This window comes from Crinia signifera, chromosome 7 (assembly GCF_055691185.1).
Source record: "Crinia signifera chromosome 7, ASM5569118v1, whole genome shotgun sequence".
NCBI classification, from domain to species: Eukaryota; Metazoa; Chordata; class Amphibia; order Anura; family Myobatrachidae; genus Crinia; species Crinia signifera.
The window spans coordinates 167,533,675-167,560,177 of record NC_139223.1 but is presented as its reverse complement, the minus strand read 5'-3'; the positions used below and the strand labels follow the sequence as shown (position 1 = coordinate 167,560,177).

Below are 26,503 nucleotides of genomic sequence, written 5' to 3'. Positions count from 1 at the left end.
TGGCAGGAAGTGAGCGCTTGTGTGGCAGGAAGTGAGCACTTGTGTGGCAGGAAGTGAACACTTGATACAGTGCTTGGTTACAAGAAGCTTGATAAATCTGGCCCTGAATTATACTAGTTATTGAAATAATTAGGTCACAAAATAACAATGATAATACAACTCAGTTAGAGAGATACATCTGAAATAAGTATACACTATGTAGATAAATGAAATAAGTAAAGACCCTGCAAGTCTTTCTATTGATCCAAGTCAGTTACTTCTGTTGTATCAGTATATGGAAAACAAAGAAAGTGCCGCCTATTCCCTTCTATAGATATTTTTAGAAAATATAAAATGTTCTGTAGTACTCTCTTTAGTGAACCATATCATACATCATACACATATCATTGTTCATGAGTAATTCTGTGTATGGCTTATAGACTATAATTAGATCTCTGCATAAATTAGATGTACTGTATACTAATTGTTCCTACAGAATACGTCCACAGAATAAATGTCAATTGGAACTTTCCACCTACTATATCTCCACCACCAGCCGCGGACCCACAGGACTCGCATATTCCGGGGGGTCCAGGAAGACCCGGGGATCCTGGTATACCGGGACTGCCGTTCTCTCCATTTCTGCCGGGGATGCCAGGAGGACCCTATAATGCAGGAACAGAACTTATTGTATACATGGAGGATTATGTATTGTAATTCCCTTACATATTATGTTCTAGCTCTCTGGTAATATGTGTACGGGATTCCTTGTGTCTTGTGTTAGTAAATTTGGAAGGGATACTACAAGTAAATGTCCAATCAGTGCCACTGAGTTAGTTACAATCAGTTACTTTACAGTTGTGGTTGGGTTTGGTTCATAAGGTTGACAGTCTTAAGGCAGAAAGTCTCTAGGATGACGCTGAAAAGGCCGGCTTGCTCAAGGTCACCATTGAAAATAAAGACCAATAGAGGTAATCCTATTGACTGTTGTCCTAGTATCTGTTGACCTAATATCCGGATTCTGTGTGGTTTATCTATTCAGGAGACTATGGGGGGTATTCAATGTTGGGTCACTGCTGTCGGGCTGGCCCGACAGCCGCAAACCTGTCCCATTCTCGGTCTACTCGACGAAGAATTTGCAGGTGGGATTTAATGTCCCACCTGCCGCGGGACAAGAAGGGGGCGTGGCCATGAGAAGCACCCGGGAATGGGCGAGTTGCGGCCGGGAGCTCGTCAATTCCTGGTCGTTCTTGGCAGAACGAGCGTGACTGCTTGTGAAGCCTGACTGCCGAGATCCCCTGTTCAATGCTGTCAAGGAAGACAGCATTGAATAGGGCCCTGCAGCCATCTCCCCCATCAGGAGATGGCTGCGGGAGATTGAATACGCCCCTATGAATTTGCTTACAATATTATTATTGTCTTTTAATTTACCGGTAGGTTTATCAATTGCATGTGGAGAGGACATACAAACTCTGCACAGACATGACCTTAGTTGGAATAGAGCCTATGGCCCCATTGGTGTACACTAGTATGTGAACATGTGTAGAATGCCATACTGCAAATTCTTAAAAGGTTACAAGGGTTTGAGGTCACAGCATATTATATATACATGTGCTGTACAGGTAACCCACATGTGGTCATAGCACAGGTTCACAGCTACAGTAGAGTATTTTTTACAATATTTTATTATTATTAATTATATTGTTGTTGTTATTACTGCAATATACTGTATACTTACAGGGTCACCTTTGGATCCTTTTTCTCCTGTTCCACCTGCTCCTGGTGAAGGCTGCGCAAACAGAGAACATAGTCAGATAGATTTGACATGATATTTACAATGACAAGATAGTAAGAGTGATGGGAGAGTACATAAGAGTGACAGGAGAGTAAGAGTGACGGGAGAGTAAGAGTGACGGGAGAGTAAGAGTGACGGGAGAGTAAGAGTGACGACAGAGTAAGAGTGACGGGAGAGTAAGAGTGACAGGAGAGTAAGAGTGTCGGGGGAGAAAGAGTGAAGGGAGAGTAAGAGTGATGGGAGAGTTAGTATGACAGGAGAGTTAGAGTGACAGGAGAGTAAAAATTACAGGACAGTAAGAGTGACATGATAGTGAGAGTGACAGTATAGTAAAAATGACAGGAGAGTGAGAGTGACAGGAGAGTGAGAGTGACAGGAGAGTGAGAGTGACAGGAAAGTGAGAGTGACAGGAGATTGAGAGTGACAGGAGAGTAAGAGTGACAGAATAGTAATAATGACAGGATAGTAAGAGTGACAGAATAGTAATAATGACAGAATAGTAAGAGTGATGGGATAGTGAGAGTGACAGGAGAGAGTGAGTGACAGGATAGTAAGAATGATGGGAGAGTGAGAGTGACAGGACAGTAAGAGTGACAGGACAGTGAGAGTGACGGGAGAGAGAGAGTGACAGGACAGTAAGAATGACAGTATAGTAAGAGTGACGGGATAGTGAGAGTGACGGGAGAGAGAGAGAGAGTGACAGGATAGTAAGAATGACAGGACAGTAAGAGTGACAGGATAGTAAGAGTGACAGGAGAGTGAGAGTGACAGGACAGTAAGAGTGACAGGATAGTAAGAATGACAGGAGAGTGAGAGTGACAGGATAGTAAGAATGACAGGACAGTAAGAGTGACAGGATAGTAAGAGTGACAGGAGAGTGAGAGTGACAGGACAGTAAGAGTGACAGGATAGTAAGAGTGACAGGAGAGTGAAAGTGACAGGATAGTAAGAATGACAGGAGAGTGAGAGGATAGTAAGAATGACAGGACAGAAATAGTGACAGAATAGTAAGAGTGACAGGAGAGTGGAAGTGACAGGATAGTAAGAGTGACAGGATAGTAAGAATGACAGGACAGTAGGCGTGACAGGACAGTAGGAGTGACAGGACAGTAAGAGTGACAGGATAGTAAGAGTGACAGGAGAGAGAGTGATGGGAGAGTGAGAGTGACAGGATATTAAGAGTGACAGGATAGTAAGAATGACAGTATAGTAAGAGTGACAGGATATTAAGAATGACAGGACAGTAGGAATGACAGGATAGTTAGAGTGACAGGATAGTTAGAGTGACAGGAGAGAGAGAGTGACAGGAGAGAGAGTGACAGGAGAGTGAGAGTGACAGGAAAGTGAGAGTGACAGGAGATTGAGAGTGACAGGAGAGTAAGAGTGACAGAATAGTAATAATGACAGGATAGTAAGAGTGACAGAATAGTAATAATGACAGAATAGTAAGAGTGATGGGATAGTGAGAGTGACAGGAGAGAGAGAGTGACAGGATAGTAAGAATGATGGGAGAGTGAGAGTGACAGGACAGTAAGAGTGACAGGACAGTAAGAGTGACAGGACAGTAAGAATGACAGGATAGTAAGAGTGACAGGATAGTAAGAGTGACAGGAGCGTAAGAGTGACAGGATAGTAAGAATGACAGGAGAGTGAGAGTGACAGGATAGTAAGAATGACAGGACAGTAAGAGTGACAGGATAGTAAGAGTGACAGGAGAGTGAGAGTGACAGGACAGTAAGAGTGACAGGATAGTAAGAGTGACAGGAGAGTGAAAGTGACAGGATAGTAAGAATGACAGGAGAGTGAGAGGATAGTAAGAATGACAGGACAGAAATAGTGACAGAATAGTAAGAGTGACAGGAGAGTGGAAGTGACAGGATAGTAAGAGTGACAGGATAGTAAGAATGACAGGACAGTAGGCGTGACAGGACAGTAGGAGTGACAGGACAGTAAGAGTGACAGGATAGTAAGAGTGACAGGAGAGAGAGTGATGGGAGAGTGAGAGAGACAGGATATTAAGAGTGACAGGATAGCAAGAATGACAGTATAGTAAGAGTGACAGGATATTAAGAATGACAGGACAGTAGGAATGACAGGATAGTTAGAGTGACAGGATAGTTAGAGTGACAGGAGAGAGAGAGTGACAGGAGAGAGAGAGTGACAGGAGAGTGAGAGTGACAGGATAGTAAGAGTGACAGGATAGTAAGAGTGACAGGATAGTAAGAATGACAGTAAAGTAAGAGTGACAGGATAGTAAGAATGACAGGACAGTAAGAGTGACAGGAGAGTGAGAGTGACAGGATAGTAAGAGTGACAAGATAGTAAGAATGACAGGACAGTAAGAGTGACAGGATAGGAAGAATGACAGGATAGGAAGAATGAAAGGACATGACAGGAGAGTGAGAGTGACAGGACAGTAATGCTGTGTACACACTAGTACAATCTGCATAAGATCCAGATGAGATTTTGACTATATAGTCAAAATCTTATCTGGATCTCATGCAGATTGTATGGTTTTTATCCCAAGCGATCCAGATGCGTTCAAGATGCGAGCTCCCATATCTCAGCCAGAAAGTCTTGGCTGCCCTGTCTATATAGTGCAGATCTGCACTATATAGTCTAAAATGAATGCAGATAGTGTAAATTGTATGCAGATAGTCTAAATTGTAATCGCATCTGGATCTTATGCAGATTGTACTAGAGAGTGACAAGAGAGTGAAAGTGACAGGATAGTAAGAGTGACAGGAAAGTAAGAATGACAGTATAGTAAGAATGACAGGAGAGTGAGAGTGACAGGAGAGTGAGAGTGACAGGACATTAAGAGTGAGAGGATAGTAAGAATTACAGTATAGTAAGAATGACAGGACAGTAAGAGTGACAGGATAGTAAGAGTGACATGAGAGTTAAGGTGACAGGATAGTAAGAGTGACAGGACAGTAAGAGTGACAGGACAGTAAGTGACATGATGCCCATTGTGTCATTTCACATTGCTTCACTATTTTTTTGCTATGATTTCTTAGGAGCGTGCCTCCAGTTTGTACATGGTAAAGGCTTGTGTTTTTATACTGTAGGTGATAACATAGGGTGTGATGGAGAAAGCAGTACTGCAGAATGATGCTAATGCCAGCACCGATGGGCCCTCTACAGAGACACCAGCTGACTATAGCTCAGATCCGCTGCGGTGCAAACAGCCGCACCATCCAGCAGACACTGGGATTCTCCATGCAGTTCTGACCTGCGATCTCCTCCGTCCGGGACTGAATTAGGCCCATAGCCTTAGACATCTGATCAGTGCAATACGGCATGTCATCAATCTATACTGGCACTGATAATCATATGTGGTATTGCAGTGGTTGATCATGTATTGTAGGTGGTACTCCACTAATGTACTGTACCTGTGTGTTCTTCTTGACTTGGCTCCCTGCACACCCACGGCACACCAAGTGCCCACCGGGGGAATGCAGTGGTATTGGCTCATGAACAAGGGGTGTGGCCAGCCACCACAGTGGGTGTGTCCAGCTACTACAGATCCTTGGTCAACCAAGGACCTAATCAGCTACTACAGGGGTTGTGTCCTGACAGCCCACTTAGCTGGAGAGCAAATCTCTCATTTGATTTAAGCACCCATGTTCATTCATGGTCCCTCTCCACCAGGGAACTGACCCTCTAATAAAGTACCAATGTATAATATGAGTACCCAGTCTGAAACCTGATTCCTAGAGGAAGAGGTGTAGTCCCCAAACAGGGGGGACAATCGGGGAATTTTCCTACTGACCCAGTCTGCCCCTAGATCAGGGGTAGCCAATCCGATCCTCAAGGTCTACCAACAGACCAACCAGCTGGTGCAGTCATTACTAACATTCTACAGATCCACAGGTGGCCTGCAAAACATGGACTGTTGGTAGATCTCGAGGACCAGTTTGGCCACAGATCCTAAATTACAATAATGTGGAAGATTTGGCAACTGAGGCACGGGGAGGACGTGTTCTTCAGCCACTAGTGCCGAAATACTTACACTTGGTAATGATGGACAGACGGGGCAACATTCTCCAAATGGGATCTCCGGGTTATCACAATTTAAATCGGTGACGTCATCGCAGATGATCTCATCGCACAGCACGGCTCCAGTGTCGCAGACGCAGATTTGGCAAGGCTCTGGTTTCCAGACGTCCCTGTCAGCATAAACTTGCCCAAGATAACTACATGCTCCTTGTACAACTAGAAAACAAATAGAGAGATCACATCATTACAGTGCTCACATATGTACGTAAGTATATAATGCAAATGAAGGAAATGGCTCTCAGGAGCACCTTGAAAAAGCTCTAAAGAGCGAAACACGTCGGTGTATTGGAGCCCTGACACCCACAACTGTCACCCAGATTCAGCTACTTCTTTGTGACCGGACCAGCTTTCCTCACCAAATATCCCAGCAGCCGCAACTAACAAGGACAACATTCCCACAAACCAGGTTGAGCCCTACAACAACAGGGGCTCCCTTGGCTGGGAGAATTCAAACCAGGTTGAGCCCGCCAACAACAGGGGCTCCCTAGGCTGGAGAATTACATCCGTCCTAAAATCTATTATCAGCCTGCTATATTGGGACATATCAGGAAGCATATATAGGAACGGACACTGAGACTCTCACCTTTGAGAAAACTGGGTGACTATCACGGCTCTATATTTTATTTCATATCAGCAATAGTACCATCCATTTTATATGTGATATATTTTTAACAAGTGTATTTTTAATAAATGTATATTTTTTACCTCTAATTGTTGCATATTAATAGGTAAAAGTGCGGTTTCACACCCCTTTTTCTTTCCATTTATTGTGTTTGGGCTTGACACCCTTACTTACGAAACCGCAGCTCTAGCAAAGTCACCCATTTATAGGGGCCCTCACGGGACACTTTGTGCCCCACCCCCCTTCTTTCTCAGGAGTACTCGCCTTGACAAAAGGACATGTTTTGTCCCGAAATGTCGGACATTTGAGACACGATTTTGCTATGTTTGCCAATACAGTGTGAGGCTTCACAGAGTCTCCTGAGTGCCATTGCCTTCATTTGGCCAGTGGAGTGCCGCATCACATGACAAATCTAATTGTGTGTGTGTATATATATATATATATATATATATATATATAACTGTAGATGAAATGGGCACTCACCAAGGTCTTATTCAACAATAAAATTTATTGTCGATACAAGGGTACATCCGACGTGACGTAACGTTTCGATCTAGTATAGATCGTCATCAGGAAACTGTATAACTGGTATCATGTTCAAACAGGCAACCTGGTATCCATCCTCAGACTGGACACCTGGATACCAGGTTGCCTGTTTGAACATGATACCAGTTATACAGTTTCCTGATGACGATCTATACTAGATCGAAAAGTTACGTCTCGTCGGATGTACCCTTGTATCGACAATAAATTTTGCTGTTGAATAAGACCTTGGTGAGTGCCCATTTCATCTACAATTGTACCCTTTGATGTTCATTCATCTGTTGGAGCACCCCGCTTTGAAGGCATGAACAATTGAGTGCGGACTCTGTCAATTATATATATATATATATATATATATATATATATATATATATATATATATAGCAATATGGGATCCGGCACTCCCTTCAATCAGTAATAAATGCTGTGGTGCCTTCCAAAACCCTTTATGGGGGCAACATACCAGTGAGGTGGGCGGCACTCAATCAGTCTCAGACTCCAACTTGTAATAAAACAGCCTTTATTCATCCAACGGCGTTTCGAGGTAACAACCCCCGTTTTCAAGGACAGACCTGTCCTTGAAAACGGGGGTTGTTACCTCGAAACGCCGTTGGATGAATAAAGGCTGTTTTATTACAAGTTGGAGTCTGAGACTGATTGAGTGCCGCCCACCTCACTGGTATATATATATATATATATATATATATATATATATATATATATATATATATATATATTTAGAATGTAGCTCTAAGACACCGGCGCTTCTAATTACCCAGATACATTTATATAGTGTTTAATTTAGCAAGTTTTGTTTGTTTTTGATAGGTTGGCAGTCTAGTTCTCTAGAGTCCGACTTGGTAGGTCGGATGGGGTTTTTCTGGAAGGATATGGAGAGAACACAGGCGCCTGACCAGATCTGTATAGTAAATACTTATATAGTCAATTTATACCGATATCAGAATTTCAATTAAAAAACATTTTAATTTATAATCAAGGTAAACACAATATATAAAAGATTTGTATAAAATAGACAGTATAAATATAGATATAAAAAACAACACAGTTAATATAGAAGGGTATGGGGTGGGTGGGGGGGGGGGGGGAAACAGCGGATTAAGGGGTAAGTGGGTAAAAGTGGATATCTTTTAGGCGTAAAAATTCTTAGATAGAGCACATGAGTTAAAAACCATAGTTTTCTGTACTTAGCTCATGAGAGAGAAAAATAATATTGTCCTTTTTCATTTAGGATTTGTGGAGCAGAGCATCAGTTCTAAAGCTGATTAGCATAGAGGAGCAGCATGTGCTGGGCTGGGGAGAAAGGCTGTGATGTGGCAGCCTGTCATCTCTCTCCCACTGTGGGGCTCTGCAACGGAGGAGGGGGGAGCGGGAACTAGGTATGGGAAAAAGTTACCCTCCCCCCCCTCCTCTCGGCACCACTGTATAGAAGACCTGGTACACATCAGCACATATCTAAAGTTTAATGAGAACTGCATTATGTCTAGTAAAGGCCAAATATACTGTACACGTCACTGGAAGAGAAGAAAAGAAGGATACTGTAGGTTCCACAATGACAGACTGAAGAACACCCTTGTACAGTACATCCACATTCACGCTCTGCCAGGTAACTTCATATAATAGTAAAATAATAGGGTGCTGGAATTTTTATCTGCCAGGATTTCAGGGAGTTTTTAATCAAATTTAGAGCATCACTATTTAGTTAGAGCTTCTGAAACATTGCAGAGTTAAACTGGACTACTACCTCGCCGAAACCTTAGCCCTTTCAGAATCCTGCCCCCATATACATTTGGCTCATGGTCATAGAAGGCATTTTAGTAGCACGTGCTATGCAATGTTGCAATATATGTATTCAAACTATAAATATGAATTTGAAAAGACTGCACGAACGCTGATTGGCTGAATTCAGCCAGTCAGTGTCTGGACAGTCTTTTCAAATTCAGCAGCGCTTCCCACCATGCAAATAGTGATACAGGCTCGTAGCCGCAGCTGTCCGGAACCCTGTGCTACCACCTAACAATGGGGGCATTAATGTACTGTCACTGTGTCCTGTCCCGGCTGTAGGCAGCTGTCAGTGGAGCTGGGGGATGCGGCGCGTCTGCGGCTCACCTCCAGGAAGAGTGCTGTTGTGCTGCCATGGAGAGCGAGTGCGGGCTCAGCTGTGAGGCAGAGTGGCAGCTGGGGGTGCGTTCCTGGCTCTCTGTTCTGGTGGTAGCTGATTAGTGCAGCAGCCCCCCCCCCCCCCCCTCCTGCAGTGCACCACACTGGATATGAAGCCCTGGCAGATCATGAAGATTGTGCGGTGCCGGCTGGAGGACAGGAACATCACTGTCCGGCTGAAAGGGCTCGGCAGCCAGTCACGTTCTGCATGAGGACAGTGGGCTGGGCTACAAGGACCTGGATTGCCACTGCACTGATCACCGCCACCCGAACCCTGCCATTTTTCCCATTGGCGTTGGCCCCTAGGTCCCAGGGCCCCTGAGCAACTGCCCATCGTGCCCAATGGGAAAGACAGCTCTGGCTGAGCTGAGCACACACTGAGGCTGATTACTGCAGCTGTGCACACACTGAGGCTGATTACTGCAGCTGTGCACACACTGAGGCTGTTTACTACAGCTGAGAACACACCGAGGCTGATTACTGCAGCTGTGAACACACTGAGGCTGATTACTGCAGCTGTGAACACACTGAGGCTGATTACTGCAGCTGTGAACACACTGAGGCTAAATACTGCAGCTGTGCACACACTGAGGCGGATTACTACAGCTGTGCACACACTGAGGCTGATTACTACAGATGAGCACACACTGAGGCTGATTACTGCAGCTGTGCACACACTGAGGCTGATTACTACAGATGAGCACACACTGAGGCTGATTACTGCAGCTGTGAACACACTGAGGCTGATTACTGAAGCTGAGCACACACTGAGGCTGATTACTACAGATGAGCACACACTGAGGCTAAATACTGCAGCTGTGAACACACTGAGGCTGATTACTGCAGCTGTGCACACACTGAGGCTGATTACTACAGATGAGCACACACTGAGGCTGATTACTGCAGCTGTGAACACACTGAGGCTGATTACTGCAGCTGAGCACACACTGAGGCTGATTATTACAGCTGTGCACACACTGAGGCTGATTACTACAGATGAGCACACACTGAGGCTGATTACTGCAGCTGTGCACACACTGAGGCTGATTACTACAGCTGAGCACACACTGAGGCTGATTACTACAGATGAGCACACACTGAGGCTGATTCCTACAGCTGAGCTGTGCACACACTGAGGCTGATTACTACAGCTGAGCACACACTGAGGCTGATTACGACAATCTGAGCACACACTGAGGCTGATTACTGCAGCTGAGCACACACTGAGGCTGATTACTGCAGCTGAGCACACACTGAGGCTGATTACTACAGCTGAGCACACACTGAGGCTGATTACTGCAGCTGAGCACACACTGAGGCTGATTACTACAGCTGAGCTGTGCACACACTGAGGCTGATTACTACAGATGAGCTGTGCACACGCTGAGGCTGATTACTACAGCTGTGCACACACTGAGGCTGATTACTACAGATGAGCACACACTGAGGCTGATTACTGCAGCTGTGCACACACTGAGGCTGATTACTACAGATGAGCACACACTGAGGCTGATTACTGCAGCTGTGAACACACTGAGGCTGATTACTGCAGCTGAGCACACACTGAGGCTGATTACTACAGATGAGCACACACTGAGGCTAAATACTACAGCTGTGAACACACTGAGGCTGATTACAGCAGCTGTGCACACACTGAGGCTGATTACTACAGATGAGCACACACTGAGGCTGATTACTGCAGCTGTGAACACACTGAGGCTGATTACTGCAGCTGAGCACACACTGAGGCTGATTATTACAGCTGTGCACACACTGAGGCTGATTACTACAGATGAGCACACACTGAGGCTGATTACTGCAGCTGTGCACACACTGAGGCTGATTACTACAGCTGAGCACACACTGAGGCTGATTACTACAGATGAGCACACACTGAGGCTGATTCCTACAGCTGAGCTGTGCACACACTGAGGCTGATTACTACAGCTGAGCACACACTGAGGCTGATTACGACAATCTGAGCACACACTGAGGCTGATTACTGCAGCTGAGCACACACTGAGGCTGATTACTGCAGCTGAGCACACACTGAGGCTGATTACTACAGCTGAGCACACACTGAGGCTGATTACTGCAGCTGAGCACACACTGAGGCTGATTACTACAGCTGAGCTGTGCACACACTGAGGCTGATTACTACAGATGAGCTGTGCACACGCTGAGGCTGATTACTACAGCTGAGCACACACTGAGTCTGATTACTACAGCTGAGCACACACTGAGGCTGATTACTACAGCTGAGCACACACTGAGGCTGATTACTACAGCTGAGCACACACTGAGGCTGATTACCACAGCTACACACACACACACACACACACACACACACACACACACACACACACACACACACACACACACACACACACACACACACACACACACACACACACACACTGAGGCTGATTACTACAGCTGAGCTGAGCACACACTGAGGCTGATTACTACAGCTGAGCACACACTGAGGCTGATTACTACAGCTGAGCACACACTGAGGCTGATTACTGCAGCTGAGCACACACTGAGGCTGATTACTACAGCTGAGCACACACTGAGGCTGATTACTGCAGCTGAGCTGTGCACACACTGAGGCTGATTACTGCAGCTGAGCACACACTGAGGCTGATCTCACTTCTGACTAGCAACAGCTAAGAATCAAACTGTCAAAAATCTGACGGCACAAGTAACACCATAACACTATAATGTATACTTGTCTACCTGACCCTCTCCAGGAGGACACAATGCTCTGTTCCTGGGCTTCCCTGGTAATGTAGGATTGCCAGCACCTGTGGTGACACCTTTCTTATCAGTTACCTAGCTCCCCACAGGTTACCAGGGAAGTCCAGGCACAGATAATTTTACAGATCATCACTGTATAATGTATCTATTACTCTATAAGGCGATCATTACTATATAAGGTTTCCATAACTGTATAATGTAACCATTACTGTATAATGTAACCGTTACTGTATAATGTAGCTATTACTCTATAATGTAACCATTACTCTATAATGTAACCGTTACTGTATAATGTAACCGTTACTCTATAATGTAACTATTACTCTATAATATAACCATTACTGTATAATATAATTATTACTCTATAAAGGTGACAATTAGGATTCCGCTGCCGAATTGGTGACTGCCGGGAAAGTTCCCTTCAGAACTTCGTACCCAACCTCTACATTCTATCTCAGTGGCCCAAGGTTTAACCTGTTTGCCCTGAAGAAATTTGGCCAGACTTAATCTTGCCTAGATCTCAATGACTGAAGGTGAATATAATAATTTTAATGGATTGAAAGAATTGTTCCCAGAACCACCCTCAAAGAAATGTAAGCTTCCCTGCCAATCACAGTGCTGACACGGGGCTCTCAGCCACTAAAACCTCTTTTCAGACTCTACAGGTCCCTCAGCTATTACAGAGGGAACCTCTTGTATGAAAACTGTTCAGCAGAGACACAATGAGACTATTGCTTCCCAGAATCCTGAATTACAATTACTGCGCTGCACAATGACGCATTTTACAGCCCCCGGATTCCCTGTAATAACCTGCGATGTTCTACTTTCTAGGAGGAACAATAAAACGTATTGTAATGAAATAGTTTAATGTGGCTTTTATTCCGCATATTAAATACAAGCTGCATAATATACGGAGCATAAGAAAACTATAACAGAGTTATCTCTCCAAAAAATGTATAGATTGGCCCCAAACTCCCAGCTTAATGTTTCCCCAGGCAGGAAAGTAGGGATAAAATAACCTTTTTTTTTTTTAAATAATAAACCAACTTATTGTTCTAGATTAATACCAGATGGCGGTTGCTGTAACCTTTCCAGTTCGTTAGCAAAATTGCACAAAGTCACAACGAGGGACACGGTTGGTTGGTCGATCTTAAGATGGTTGACAGTCATTAGGTTGACACCGTTGAGTCGACATACTGGAAGGTCAACAGGTGTCTAGGTTGACATGGGGCAAGGTTGACAGGTGTCTAGCCGACATGAGCCGACAGTCGGTATTTCATGCCCTACCATCCACTAGGGCAGGGCTGGGCAACACCGGCCCTCCAGATGTTAATGATCTACACATCCCAGGATGCTTTGCATTAGTTTTGCTATGTGGCCATGCTGAAACTGATGCAAGGAATGCTGGGATGTGTAGTTCATCAACATCTGGAGGGCCGGTGTTGCCCAGCCCTGCACTAGGGCATGATAGGAGAATAAAATAGTGTGCCGAGCGCAGCGAGGCACCGTGCCATGCGAGGGGACGCGATGCACATAAAACGGTGTCCATGTCGACTGTGTCAACATTTGGGTGAAAAAACAGTGAAAAACCCCATGTCGACCTTTTGCCTGTAGACATAACCCATGTCAACCTAATGCTTGTGTCGACCGAGACACCTGTCGACCTTGTTCCATGTCGATCTAGACACCTGTCAACCTTGCCCCATGTCGGCATAGACACCTGTCCACCTTCCAGTATGTCGACCCAATGGTGTCGACCCAATGGGGGGGCTGCTGACGTCAGTGGCGACCATCGAACGATTTTGCACCCGCACGTAAGGCTGCAAATGAATGAATTCTGGAAACGCTTAAGGTATACTGTAAGTGGAACCCAATAAGGGGATCCATTTCTGGAAGCCTACGTACACCTATAATAAGGGTAACCATGTGTTAGGGAATAAGTAACATTTTCAAACGTGAAGTTCTATATGTAAAACTGGAATTGTATTCAAAATTTATTAAAAATTAAAAGCTGTGAAGACGGAGATTAGAGGTAGAAGCAGATAGGGACTGGGGTGGTCAGTTTGTGGGCTAAAAACTGTCACAGCTCAAAGTGAAAGTACATTTCAGGCTTTTAACTATATATATATATATATATATATATATATATATATATATATATATATATATATATATATATTTTTACCCAATAGTGGTGTGGCGCCTAAAACAGAATTTAAATACAAATTTGCAAAAATCCAATGAAGTAATAGAGGAGATTTTTTCCAATAGTTTGTTTGTTTATTTTCTTCACAGGATAATCGGTAAAAAATGCTTGTAGACAATCCCGACGCGTTTCGTCTCACAGAGACTTCATCAGGGGAAATACAATAATCTTGTGGTCGTGATATTTGTGAAATCTATGGGATACTCTCTCCGCTTACACAAATATTTTCAGAATAGATTAATAGTATAAGGTATGATGTCCTTAAGACCTATATTAGGAATATAAATTCATATCCGCTGAAAGGTCTGATTAGAGCCAATTAGTGTGGCCCAATATGAATACAGGTCTTAGAATTCCTGTCTGTCTCCTTTAAATTGGAGTGGGTGAATTTGCCTATAGAGCAGCAGGTATTTGAATTCCTGTTAGCCTCCTTTAGAACGTGATTAAAAAGATTTTTTCCTAAAATCAAGGATGATGAATCTTCATCCAAAATAAAATAGATATATCTCCTATGGGACTCCTGTGTGCTTCAGAGAGGCTAGCATTCTGCTAGCCTCTCTGAAGCACACAGGAGTCCCATAGGAGATATATCTATTTTATTTTGGATGAAGATTCATCATCCTTGATTTTAGGAAAAAATCTTTTTAATCACGTTCTAAAGGAGGCTAACAGGAATTCAAATACCTGCTGCTCTATAGGCAAATTCACCCACTCCAATTTAAAGGAGACAGACAGGAATTCTAAGACCTGTATTCATATTGGGCCACACTAATTGGCTCTAATCAGACCTTTCAGCGGATATGAATTTATATTCCTAATATAGGTCTTAAGGACATCATACCTTATACTATTAATCTATTCTGAAAATATTTGTGTAAGCGGAGAGAGTATCCCATAGATTTCACAAATATCACGACCACAAGATTATTGTATTTCCCCTGATGAAGTCTCTGTGAGACGAAACGCGTCGGGATTGTCTACAAGCATTTTTTACCGATTATCCTGTGAAGAAAATAAACAAACAAACTATTGGAAAAAATCTCCTCTATTACTTCATTGGATTTTTGCAAATTTGTATTTAAATTCTGTTTTAGGCGCCACACCACTATTGGGTAAAAACATTGGGCTTTGTACGTTCCCTATCCCTCAGGGAACTTAGTGGTGAGGCTGCCTTACTTGTACAAATTATAAAAAGTATATCATTCTGCAAAATATTTATTTGTGAAATAGGCTCTAGCGCGAGGTGGAATACTGGGGATACATATATATATATATATATATATATATATACATATATATATATATATATATATACATATATATACACACACACACATAATATATATCAATATATACAATATATCTACAGTATATATATATATATATATATATATATATATATATATATATATATATATTTGATTAAACATTCACATTCTGAATCACATCCAGCACCTGTCACTAGTACTGATTCTTGACAAATAATATTTTATTGGAATTTACATTTCTTGAACCTCTATTTATTTATTCTGGTGCTGGATGAATGTAATATTTGGGAACCAGCACCTTATGTAATGTTTATATACCTTGCCTAAATGATAAAATATACCAGTCTTAAAATCCTGTAATATCCTGTTGTCCAGCAGGGGGCAGGCTCTGACAGTAAGATGGTGCACGGTATAATGGATAGCGTAACTAAGCGAGACAAGATTGGAGAACCATAAAGAAAGATCTTTGCAAATGTTTTTTTCTTCTTGTTTTGCAGCTTTTGGCAAATTGCACAGAGCGGAATATTTTACATTTGGATTTTTCTTCCTTCCATTTAGTTTGTGCAGAGTATCACTGCTGTGCACAGATGGAATATCTTTGCTGGAATGTCATGACATCATGTAGTATACGCTGCACAGACACATTGGAAGAGATCTAAACAGTTGTCACATGTATCCATGGAAACCACTGGCACATAATATGTAATTATAAAGCGGGAGGTGTTTTTAGAACCAGCAGTCTGCGCATATTGGGGAACAAGGGAACACATTGTTTAATAAGTGGTTCAGTCCCATTTTGGCATCCCTTACCCAGAAAATAGAGGGTATTTCCCATGTTTTACTGCGTGACTTCACTGGCTGGGGCCTTATAAAGGGGAGATATATCCAGCCTTAGGGTCAGATGTATCAAGATTCAAAAAGTGATAAAATGGAGAGTGATAAACAACCAGGCAATCAGCTCTTAAATGTCATAGGCTGGGATTGAAAAATAACAGGTGATTGGCTGGTTGTTTATCACTCTCCACGTTATCAATTTTTGAAGCTTGATACATCTGGCCCTTAGAGAGAGATAAAGCAAAAAAGTTTCCCAAAGTAGCCAATCAGCTTCTGTCATTTACTGTATCTAGCATTGTCTTTGGATGACAGAAGCTGATTGGTTGCTTTGAGTAACGGCCCCCAGGCTTGATACATCTACCCCTATGTGTTGATGCATTTGAACCTTGTTTTTCCCCTTGTGGGAAATAACATTCACAGGATACAGTATAACCGGACTGCTGCTAAGGGGCTGGTGGGATATAGCAATGTTATCTGGGGTAGCGAGAATCCAACATCACTGGTAAAAGCTGATTGGCTGACATTCTAAAGGTGTGCAAGCCACTGGACCAATAGAAAGGTGAAACGGTTGTGCCGGAAGCCTCTTATTGGTCGCCTGTAGAAGCAGAGGTGGCTGTTGCCTGTAACTACAGAACTGCTGCAGTCCTGCAGAATAAGGACGCCATACCGTACGTCAGATGCTGTTTCCCCAATCCCACCCGAACGTCCAATCAGCATCTGTCCGTAATCAGTGATCCATCGGGGAATGGAGGAAATACTTTGGGGCAATTCAATTACCCCTAAATAGTCACGATGCAAGTAAAAACGGCTGTTTTACGGCAGCACCAGACTCCAATGACAACGCGCCCCCTTCCAGGGTAATTGTATTGTCCACTTCATAAAAACACTGCGCGTCACATGCAGCACAGCAAACCCGTCTGAATCAGACCCTAATTGTAAAAGCCGCCTCTGAAGATTTATTGGAAACGTCATTTATTTTCACTTTACACTTAGTGGTAAATTACTCAAGTGTGAGTTTTGAGAAGTGACAGCTGTTGCCCGTAGCAACCAATCAGATTATACTCTATCATTTATCTGGCACCTTCTAGAGGATTAAACGCTAGAATCTGTTTGGTTGCTGTGGGCAACAACTCTCCCTTCTAAAAACTCAGACATTAGTAAATGTACTCCATAGATTTGAATACTATAATGCAATAAGCATTGTACATATCTTGTACATATTTCATTCATTAAAATCAATAACCGTCCCCCCTTCCAATTTATAATAAGTATATTTTACCGCTTCCACGCATAATTATAATGAGTATTAATTACCCTGTTAGTAATGTAACATAATGGGTGAGATTTAATAGGATGAGAGATTCAGAAAGTGAGAGATTTTGTGAGAATGCTCCAGTTTTTTTAAAGCGGCAATCATTTACAAAATCAAACTGGTTTTGCAGTATAAATGATTGCCGCTTTAAAAAACTGGAGATTTCTTACCAAATCTTTCACTTTCTGAATCTCTCATCCTATTAAATCTCACCCAATATCTTTGGAGGAACCTCACATGATACTAATAAAACCGTACCTCAGATATTATCCAAAATACATGACTGGGAACTAGTAAGGAGACAGATATTAGTGGGGACTAACAATAGGCACAGATAAGATATTAATGACGGATATTATTTATTGATCAGAATGGGGCACATTTCTGCTTCATTCAGTTAAACCTGACACCCAGCATCCAGGGATACCAGGGAAGATGCCACTAGCCCAACCACCAGGGTAAGGGTAAGGGTAAGCCCCAAGCCACATATCATGGCTTCTATGAGTCTTTGATGTCCCTTTTGCTATATCTATGTGTGGGGTACAGCACCCCAAAAATCATATATTCTTCCACCACGCCGTATTGGACGGTAGGGTATGAAATACCGACTGTCGGCCCAAGTCGGCCCCCAAAAATGAGAAACACTTATGTCGACCTTTTGACTGTTGATCTTCCCATCATTGACCTAATGCCCGTGTCGACCTTCCAACCCTGTCGATCTTAGCCATGTCGGTCTATGTAAGGTGTCACCCGTAACCCTGTCAACCTTCAGTGGTCGACCTAATGTATGTTGACATCATAGCGCCTACTTAGTGACCGTATCCCGATTCGGATTGGTTGCCCAGAGCAACATCCCATCTTTGTAAATGTACTTAGTCCCTCATTCTGACCTGCTTGGTAAGCTATGAAGCTCGCAGCTTACCGGTTGTAGCACCACTCCCCCCCCCACCCCCATCCATGGTATCCCCTCACAACCATGCGGGGGGGGGGGGTGGTGTTCTGAAAACCCATCCCCTGTGCCCGCTGCTGGAGATATCATTGGATAGTCGCCAAACATTGAATGATTTCTCCAGGGCTCGCAAATATGTCAGTGGAGACAGGACGGGGGCGGCTGATGTCATGTGACCGCACCTGGCACACACGGGCACGCCCACATTCCCATGGGAACGCCAAGCATTTTCATGGGGACACATGACTCTGCCACCCCACGCCCCTGGCCCACATCGCTCCGTGTTATTGGCTGGAAATCGGGTCCCCCTCCCAGCCCCCCAGGATGGTGGGTAAGTCTCCCACATTATCACCACAGCCCCTGCTCCCCCGCGGTAAAAAATGCTGAATTTCACAGGTCCGCGGGGAGGGGGCGGGGCTAAAATAACGCAAATCGCATTATCGTGATTCATTTTAGCTCCTCCCCCCACCCACAGACCAGGGAATTAATGTGGCTGCCTGCCGTGGGGGCGTGGCTTGGTGACGTCAGCCTCACCCTGCCCCCGAAACTTAGCCTCGTCCTACCCCCCTTTCATTCCTCTCTGGGCTTCTCCCGGAGAGGAGTTTTCAAAAGTCGGCAGGTATGTCCTTATTCCTATTCACTCCCAAAGGCAAATTCCTTTTCAAATGGACCAAATCATGTGCACTGCAGGTGGGGTAGATGTTACATGTGCAGAGAGAGTTAGATTTGGGTGGGGTTTTAATTAAAGTGAGATCTATATTGCAGTGTAAAATTAATGCATACAGTATTTACGCTGCACAGAAACAAAATAACTCATCCAAATCTAATTCTCTCTGCACCTGTTACATCTGCCTCTCTGCAGCTCAGCATGGTTTTTTCTATTTGAGAAGGAATTTGCCTTTGCGAGTGAACCAGAATAAGAGCAAATGTTTAAATCCTTAAATACTTGAATTTCCAGCGTGTACATCCTACATATTTATGTAAAACAGTTCTGATGAGGAAAATACACACCTTTTCCTTACATTATCCTAACGACACACATGTATAGATTTGAAACAAAGGATTTAAAATAAAATGTAGTTGTTGTTTTTTTAATAACAAAGAAACATTGTGCGAAGCGATGTATTCAGGTAATATATAGTGGTGCGGCGATGCCAAGAGACGCAGGGCACGCTAACACAACAAAGCGGTTCCCATCCTGACTCTTCACCTCTTTATTGATGTTTGATGTGATGTGGTTGGCGCCGCTTCAGAAGGAAAGCACATTACCCTGTGCGAGGGAAGGCCGGGCACAATGGATTGCTTCAGAAGCGTTTTATTAGACCTTCATTCTGCCATTTTACAGTCTATAACCCCGTAATAATCCAGATGTGGAAAACCCCAACATCAAAGGGGGAATAAAACCAAAGCTGCGTAGTTACTGCATGTGTAATTTACATCTGCCAGACCGGGCTGTCTGAGACATGCAATATCACATTCACCGTCCAGCAGGCGGATTACATTACCGCGCATCAGCAAACGCACCTTCACCTTAAAAGACTTTTTAGAAAAAAATAAATACATAAATGATTGGGGGTTAATTTATTCACTTTGCATTGATAACAACCAAGGGCCTCATTACAATGCAAATTGGCATACAGGGAACATACAATATTCAACATAGTGCCTGCTTTATTTATGTATTTCTACCCACCATACATGTTCACGGGACGTACTAAACGTCCACATGTGCACCCCGTCCCCATGTGCACCCCCTTGCAGTGCAAATTGCACTTGGATTTACGCCTAAGCCTAATCTCAGAGGAAGCGGCTTGAATTGTGTAACGGTAACGACAAAAGGTTAAAAAATTTTATTTTAAGTAAAATAATAAAAAAAATACAATAAAATAACAGCAAAAATAAAATATGGAACAATGTTTAGTAATGCACAAAATGAAAACATACAATTAAATGAAAATCTTACAATTAGTAACTCCGCAACGCGCTTCGCAGAGGTGTTCGCTTCGTAAGACATTTTGCCTTTTTTCTCTTGTGTGACGTGATTATTAAATACATCTGTTATTATTTATTGGGGTCTATAATAGGAGTAACCGCCAACTCTGGATGCAGTCCAGTCACTTTCCATTGTATACCAGCTGCTAAACCTCTTCGTTCTGATGGTTGACTGAGGAACAGCAAGCATATGGCAAGCAAATGTAACACCAAACAAGTGGTTCTCATGCGTTATGGACTGCAAGAAGGAACCTCATGACTTTGGTAGAAGGGAGATTGCTGATGCGCCTTTGGCTGGAGCTCCATAGACTAAAGGTAGAACGTCTTACTGATCATATGCATCGCTGTCTCAGATGATATCATCATGAATTTCCTGTCGGACTATCGGCGGTCAGGATGCCGATGTCAGTATAATGACCTTTGGAAACAGAACTGTTGGAGCCGCATACCACACCCTTGCCCATCACATCTGGCATTTCACAGTTTCAAGGTGCAAAGAGCAGGTGCAATGGGCTGCCGGATATCGGAGTAAGGTGTCCGGTTGGAAAGAATCATCCTTCGCCATGGGAGGCAAACAGACCAGAGCGCTTTTGGCAGCAGTTGAAGAACTTTTCAACATCTGAGTGTCTATTTCCAAAAACGACGTCTTCTTGTGGTTGAGTAACGCTGTGGGCTGCGTTTCCTGATGTGGTTCGGATGCTGTAAACCACTTACTGTATAAAGTAGAGTCATTTGTAACAACTACTTTATGGTTCTCAGTGACCATCCTCAATCCATGTGCGTCATTGCCTCCCAGGTGGGAGTGGATCCTCCGGGATGGTCTTCTTGGCATGCTCAATGCCATGGCCACATAATACAGGGTATTCCACCTGCCGCTGTGATTAAATGTTGGTACATTCAATTGTCTTTGAGCTTATTGCTAATATAAAGTGTACAGAGGAAGAACATGTTCCTCGTGGGGAAGCATCATTATGATTGGTTAGAGTGTGTGAAGCCTCACGATGTGGTCAGTAATGGATATAATGTAACAATGTAGCAATGTTTCTAATGCTCAAACCCCACATGGCCTTTCCCACATGTTAATATTTGGTAATTGACAGGCCACCCAGCCAATCGGGAGGAGCATGTTATAGTGGTGTTCTCTTTTCTCATGTGGACCTCATGTAGGAAGACAGAAGAGAAACAGCCAATGATCTCATTAGTCGTCAATGAGGGTGTGGGTAAGATTCCTCTACCCACTGAGTCTCTGATCTTATTTACAGTATTTTGGGTTAGAGGTGTGTGTGTATGGGGAGGGGGAGGGGGTTTGATAAGAACGACTAATAAGAAGTGAGGAGAGATAGGGGACAGTTGTAACCCAGGTATAAAGGAGGCCACACACGCACCGATGCGGGCGGTGCGATGCTGTACGATGGGGTGCGCGCTCCCGCGGCACCTCATCGTACAGTACAAAAAGTATGTGCTGCACATACTTTTTGTACTAGCTTTTTCTAGCACAGCATCGCATCGCATGCACATCGTATGCACAAGGCATACGATGCGATGCTATGTGTGCTAGTTAAGCCCACAACGCACGCCGGGATCGGTGCGTGTGTGTGCTGCATAAGAGATGGGGAGATGGGGAGGACAGAGATTAGAGACAGAGAGATGGGGAAAGAGATGAGGCGATGAGGGGTTAGAGATGAGATAATGGGAGAAAGGTAGGTAGGGGACAGAATTGAGACCTGACCCCAAATAAATAGCAACACATATGCAGTGTGGTCAGTGTCTGAGGCTATTTAATATCTCTTCTGTCTGAACATACTGGTATGTCAAATCACATTGTGACTAAAGGGTCCCCATACACTACAGCGATATGTCTGACCCTGAAGTCGGATGCGATTTCCCTTGTCCTCCCCAGTGGCGCCCCCCCCCCGCTGCCGCCCCGCCAAGCACCCCCAGTCCCCCGCCGCCCCGCCGCCCATGCAAACCCCCCCCCCCCAATCCCCTGCAGCCTTACCTATCGCGCTTGTCCCGGCGGCTCCGTTCTTCTTCTGCTGAGGACCACCACAAAATGGCCGCCCCCATACAGCAGACAGTTTCAGAGAACTGTGTGCTATATGGGGGCGGCCATTTTGTGGTGGTCCTCAGCAGAAGAACGGAGCCGCCGGGACCAGCGAGATAGGTAAGTCTGCGGGGGATTGGGGGGGGGGGGGTGTAACTATAGCACCGCAGCCCCTGGCGCCCCCACATGCACAGCGCCCCCCCAAGGAGGCGGGGGCTGCGGTGCTATAGTTACGCCGCTGGTCCTCCCCCCTGGACCTTCCCCGGAGTGATTCCATCCGATTACTTTGGTGTCATTTGTGCATAAGATATATCTCCAGCGATTGATCAAGCCAAGATAACTTGCATGAGATCTATCTTATGGTATACAATTGTAGCATGTTATATCTGATGGGCTGGGTTAGGGGGCTAGAGCGACTAGAAATGTCAGGCAAACTTCCTTCGATATATCGCATCCGATTCTGATAAATCACTGGTGCAGTACGACTGACCTTGGGGCTCCTATCAGACACTCACAGGACTGCGCATCGGATATATTGAATGGAAAACACAAATGATTTGACACTTTTCAAACAATATATCGGCCCAAATGGTTGTAATCGGCTGAAATCGTGCAAAATCGATCTAGTGTATGGGGGCCTTAAGTTGCATTTAAAAAAAAAAGGTTGCCTGATTCCAGCAGAGTTGCACGGGACCTGGCACTCACACAGATCAGACCTCTTCCGCTGCATGGCATATTGAGGCTAGATGTATGAGGATGGGCACATACATGTACTGCTGACCATAGAGGAGTAGGATCTGCTCCTCAAGGCCTAGACAAGACAGCCAAGGTTACCGTTCTTATCCGAAACAACAGAGCCGTTTACTGTACCAACACAATATTCAGTGGCGTAACAATAGCTCCGCAGACCCCGCCGTTGCTTGGAGGCGCTAGGTAACGTTGGACGCCATGGGGTCTGCGAAAGCTATTGTTAATGGGGCCGCCGCCGCATCTCTGCCGAGTCCCAGTGCTCCTGCTGCTCCTCCTCCTGTAGAGTGTACTTTGTAAAATGGCCTCCCCCTTCACAGCAGACAGTTATTAACGATGCTAGAGGAGGCAGAGACCTCCTCTTGCAGCCTACATAATTGTCTACTGTAAGGCGGCAGCCATTTTGTGTGTGGGACATTCTAACACAGGGGTGTCAAACACAAGGCCCGCGGGCCAAATCCGGCCCGCCAGACCTCTTCATGTGGCCTGCGCAGCCGCCGCCAGCCTTCACCTTTTATTCTCGATTTTTTTTTTAAACAAGAAAGCCGCCTCTTTAGCGCATGCGCGGCAGCCTACAAGCCAGAGAACGTTTGCCCTCTAGGGCAGTGCCGACGGTCGTCAACCTCTCTTCCGCTTCCACCTGCTGTATAGGAGCCAGAGAGAGGAAAGAGCAGGTCCGTCGGGGTGAATGGTGCTGCTGCTGCTGTGCGCTCCAGGTCACTTACTGCTGAGTGTGCACTGCACAGTGACCGGGAGCACGCTGCCCCCCACTCCTGGATAGATAGTGCGAGGAGCGCTACTCACAGGAGGGAGGTGGAAATGCGCCTGTGTGAGAGCGCAGCTGTGTCCTTGGTGGTGGAGCAGCTCAGACTGGAGTGGACGCATCAGAGCGGGTAAGTGTCAAACTCTCTGCCTATGTGTGTGTGTGGCACATTGCAGCCCATCATTAATTGCTGTGTCCCATGATAATAAGCAGGACATATGCCCTAAGACTGAGTGCTGCCCCCCTGTGCAGGCAGCGTGTGCCCTAATGCACTGCAGTTCACAGCAATAGCAGGAGGGAAATGCTACTGCTGAGTATACAATAATTGAATGCAGTGACAATAATTTATGATAATAAAGAGTGTACACATAGTCCTACAGATACAACCGGCCCTTTGAGGGTGACCAAACTGCTGATGCGGCCCCCGATGAATTTGAATTTGACACCCCTTTTCTAACAAGAGGAGCAGGAGCGCCAGGACTGACAGCAGGTCCAGGAAGCCGGGATCATCAGTGCGGCTGAAGAAGATTCAGCAGTGAGGGGGTGAGTAGGTGAATGGGGCGAGTGGGGGTGGGGTGTGTGTGCAGGTGGGGGCGCAGACATTTTAGTGGCGGGGTGGGGGGCGTCCCAATTCTAGTTACGCCACTGACCATATTAACAACAGGCAGGAGGGTGGTAACCCCTAGAGAAGCAAGGGTACTTGTGTATTATCACGGCGCCCACATTTTCCATCGTAGGGCATTGTACAACCAAAAAATCGTGGTATGGCATGGCCATGCGATGCGACGCGATTGGACCCAATTTTTAATCATACAGGCACCCAGATGCCTGATTCCTATGTTAAATGTCCCAACAGACCCATGATTTTTGATTGTACACCCATCCTGATGGGTAATGACTATGTTAAATGCCCCCCATTGTTAACGCCACCCCACTATCAACGCCAACCCGAACCGTAGTGAGCGCAGCGAGGGGCGGCGGTACGCATCCTCTGACCTTTTCATACCCCCACTATCCACATCGGCGTGGAGTTGATTCTAAATAGTGTGGCGAGCCACTGAGCCTGAAGCGTGGCGAGCGCAGCGAGGGGACACGGATGACTTCACATATATTCTGCGTCCCCTCGCGGGGCACGCTGCGCTCGACACGCTTCGGGCTCAGTGGCTCGCTGCGCTCGCCACACCATACAAAATCAACTCCACGCCGACGTGGATAGTGGGGGTATGAAAAGGTTGGAAGACACGTTCCGCTGCCCCTCGCGGGCTCGCCACGCTTCGGGTTGGTGTTGATAGTGGGGTGGCATTAACAATTGGGGGACATTTAAGATATTCATTACCCATCAGGTCTGGGGGGGGGGGGCATTTAACATGGGAATAAGCCCAAATCGGGCATGATCGCGTCGCATCGCATCACATGCCATTATAATGGCATGCGATGCAACACGATATTAAAAATTGAATACTCAAGCCCGGGAAAAGGCTCAAATCGAGTCCCATCGCATGGCATCGCATACCTTAATTAGTGGCATGCAATGCGATGGGCGCCGTGATAATACACAAGTACCGAAGCAAGAGACCTCCGAGCGCAGGTAATCCCATACTAACCACATACCAAACACTAATCACATACAATACAAACCACATACCAAACACATGAATCAGATCCACCAGGCCAGCGTAACAATATGTCTCATACGTTGGACCACAAGTAACAGCTGCTGCTAACTGTAGGCTCAACAACAATAACCCTGAACGTATGCTGACCCATCCTGGGAGTTTATATTACACCAGGCTGATGCCTTCTGTCCTGTATTTACAATGTATCTTAATGAAGAGGCCCAGACCAAGCACAGCAGTAGCCATGTTTTCTGAAGGCTAGGTTAATGGCTGGCCAAGCCTCTGTGGTGGATGATCATATTGGCCTGTAGACAACCCTAACATATGGACCCCTAACACTGCATTCCTTATGCATTATATATATATTAAAAAGAGTTGTATGCAAGGTGCCATATATGTTTCAGTTACTTCAAATGAGGTATTTATAAATACTTCCAACTTAAAAAAAAATTGTAAAAAATATATGTGTACATTGGCAACCCCCTTTTTTGTCCCCTATCCCCCAAGTATTAGCCCCAATATAGGGCTGAAATGGTGAGTATGTGGAGGTGGGATAGGGGTTCAGTGACCAATATGCCAGACAATACAGTCTGATTTTTGTATATATATATATAAAAAAAAAAAAATATTTTTGACAATTGGGACGTTATGAATAAAAAAAATAGGTACTTGTTTCCTAGCACGGCGCCCATGATTTTAATCTTACGCCATCGTTTTTATCGCATCGATCGCATCGCATGCAACCAGATCGAATGAAATGCGATCGATGCGATCAAAACGGTGATTTAATTGTACATGCACCCTGATTTATACTAATGGGTGATTACTATGTT

General features: G+C 44.7%; 1 protein-coding gene across 1 annotated transcript in view; it reads right to left on the bottom strand.

Annotated features, from left to right (window-relative positions):
• COL3A1 (collagen type III alpha 1 chain) overlaps positions 1 to 26,503 on the bottom strand; it is a 101,987-nt gene that overhangs the window by 60,195 nt on the left and 15,289 nt on the right. The window contains exons 2-4 of the mRNA XM_083154255.1: positions 5,790 to 5,992; positions 1,718 to 1,768; positions 519 to 644 (exon numbers count right to left, since the gene is read on the bottom strand). Coding sequence (XP_083010381.1) covers positions 519 to 644; positions 1,718 to 1,768; positions 5,790 to 5,992 — 380 coding nt within the window. The remainder of the gene's footprint in view (positions 1 to 518; positions 645 to 1,717; positions 1,769 to 5,789; positions 5,993 to 26,503) is intronic.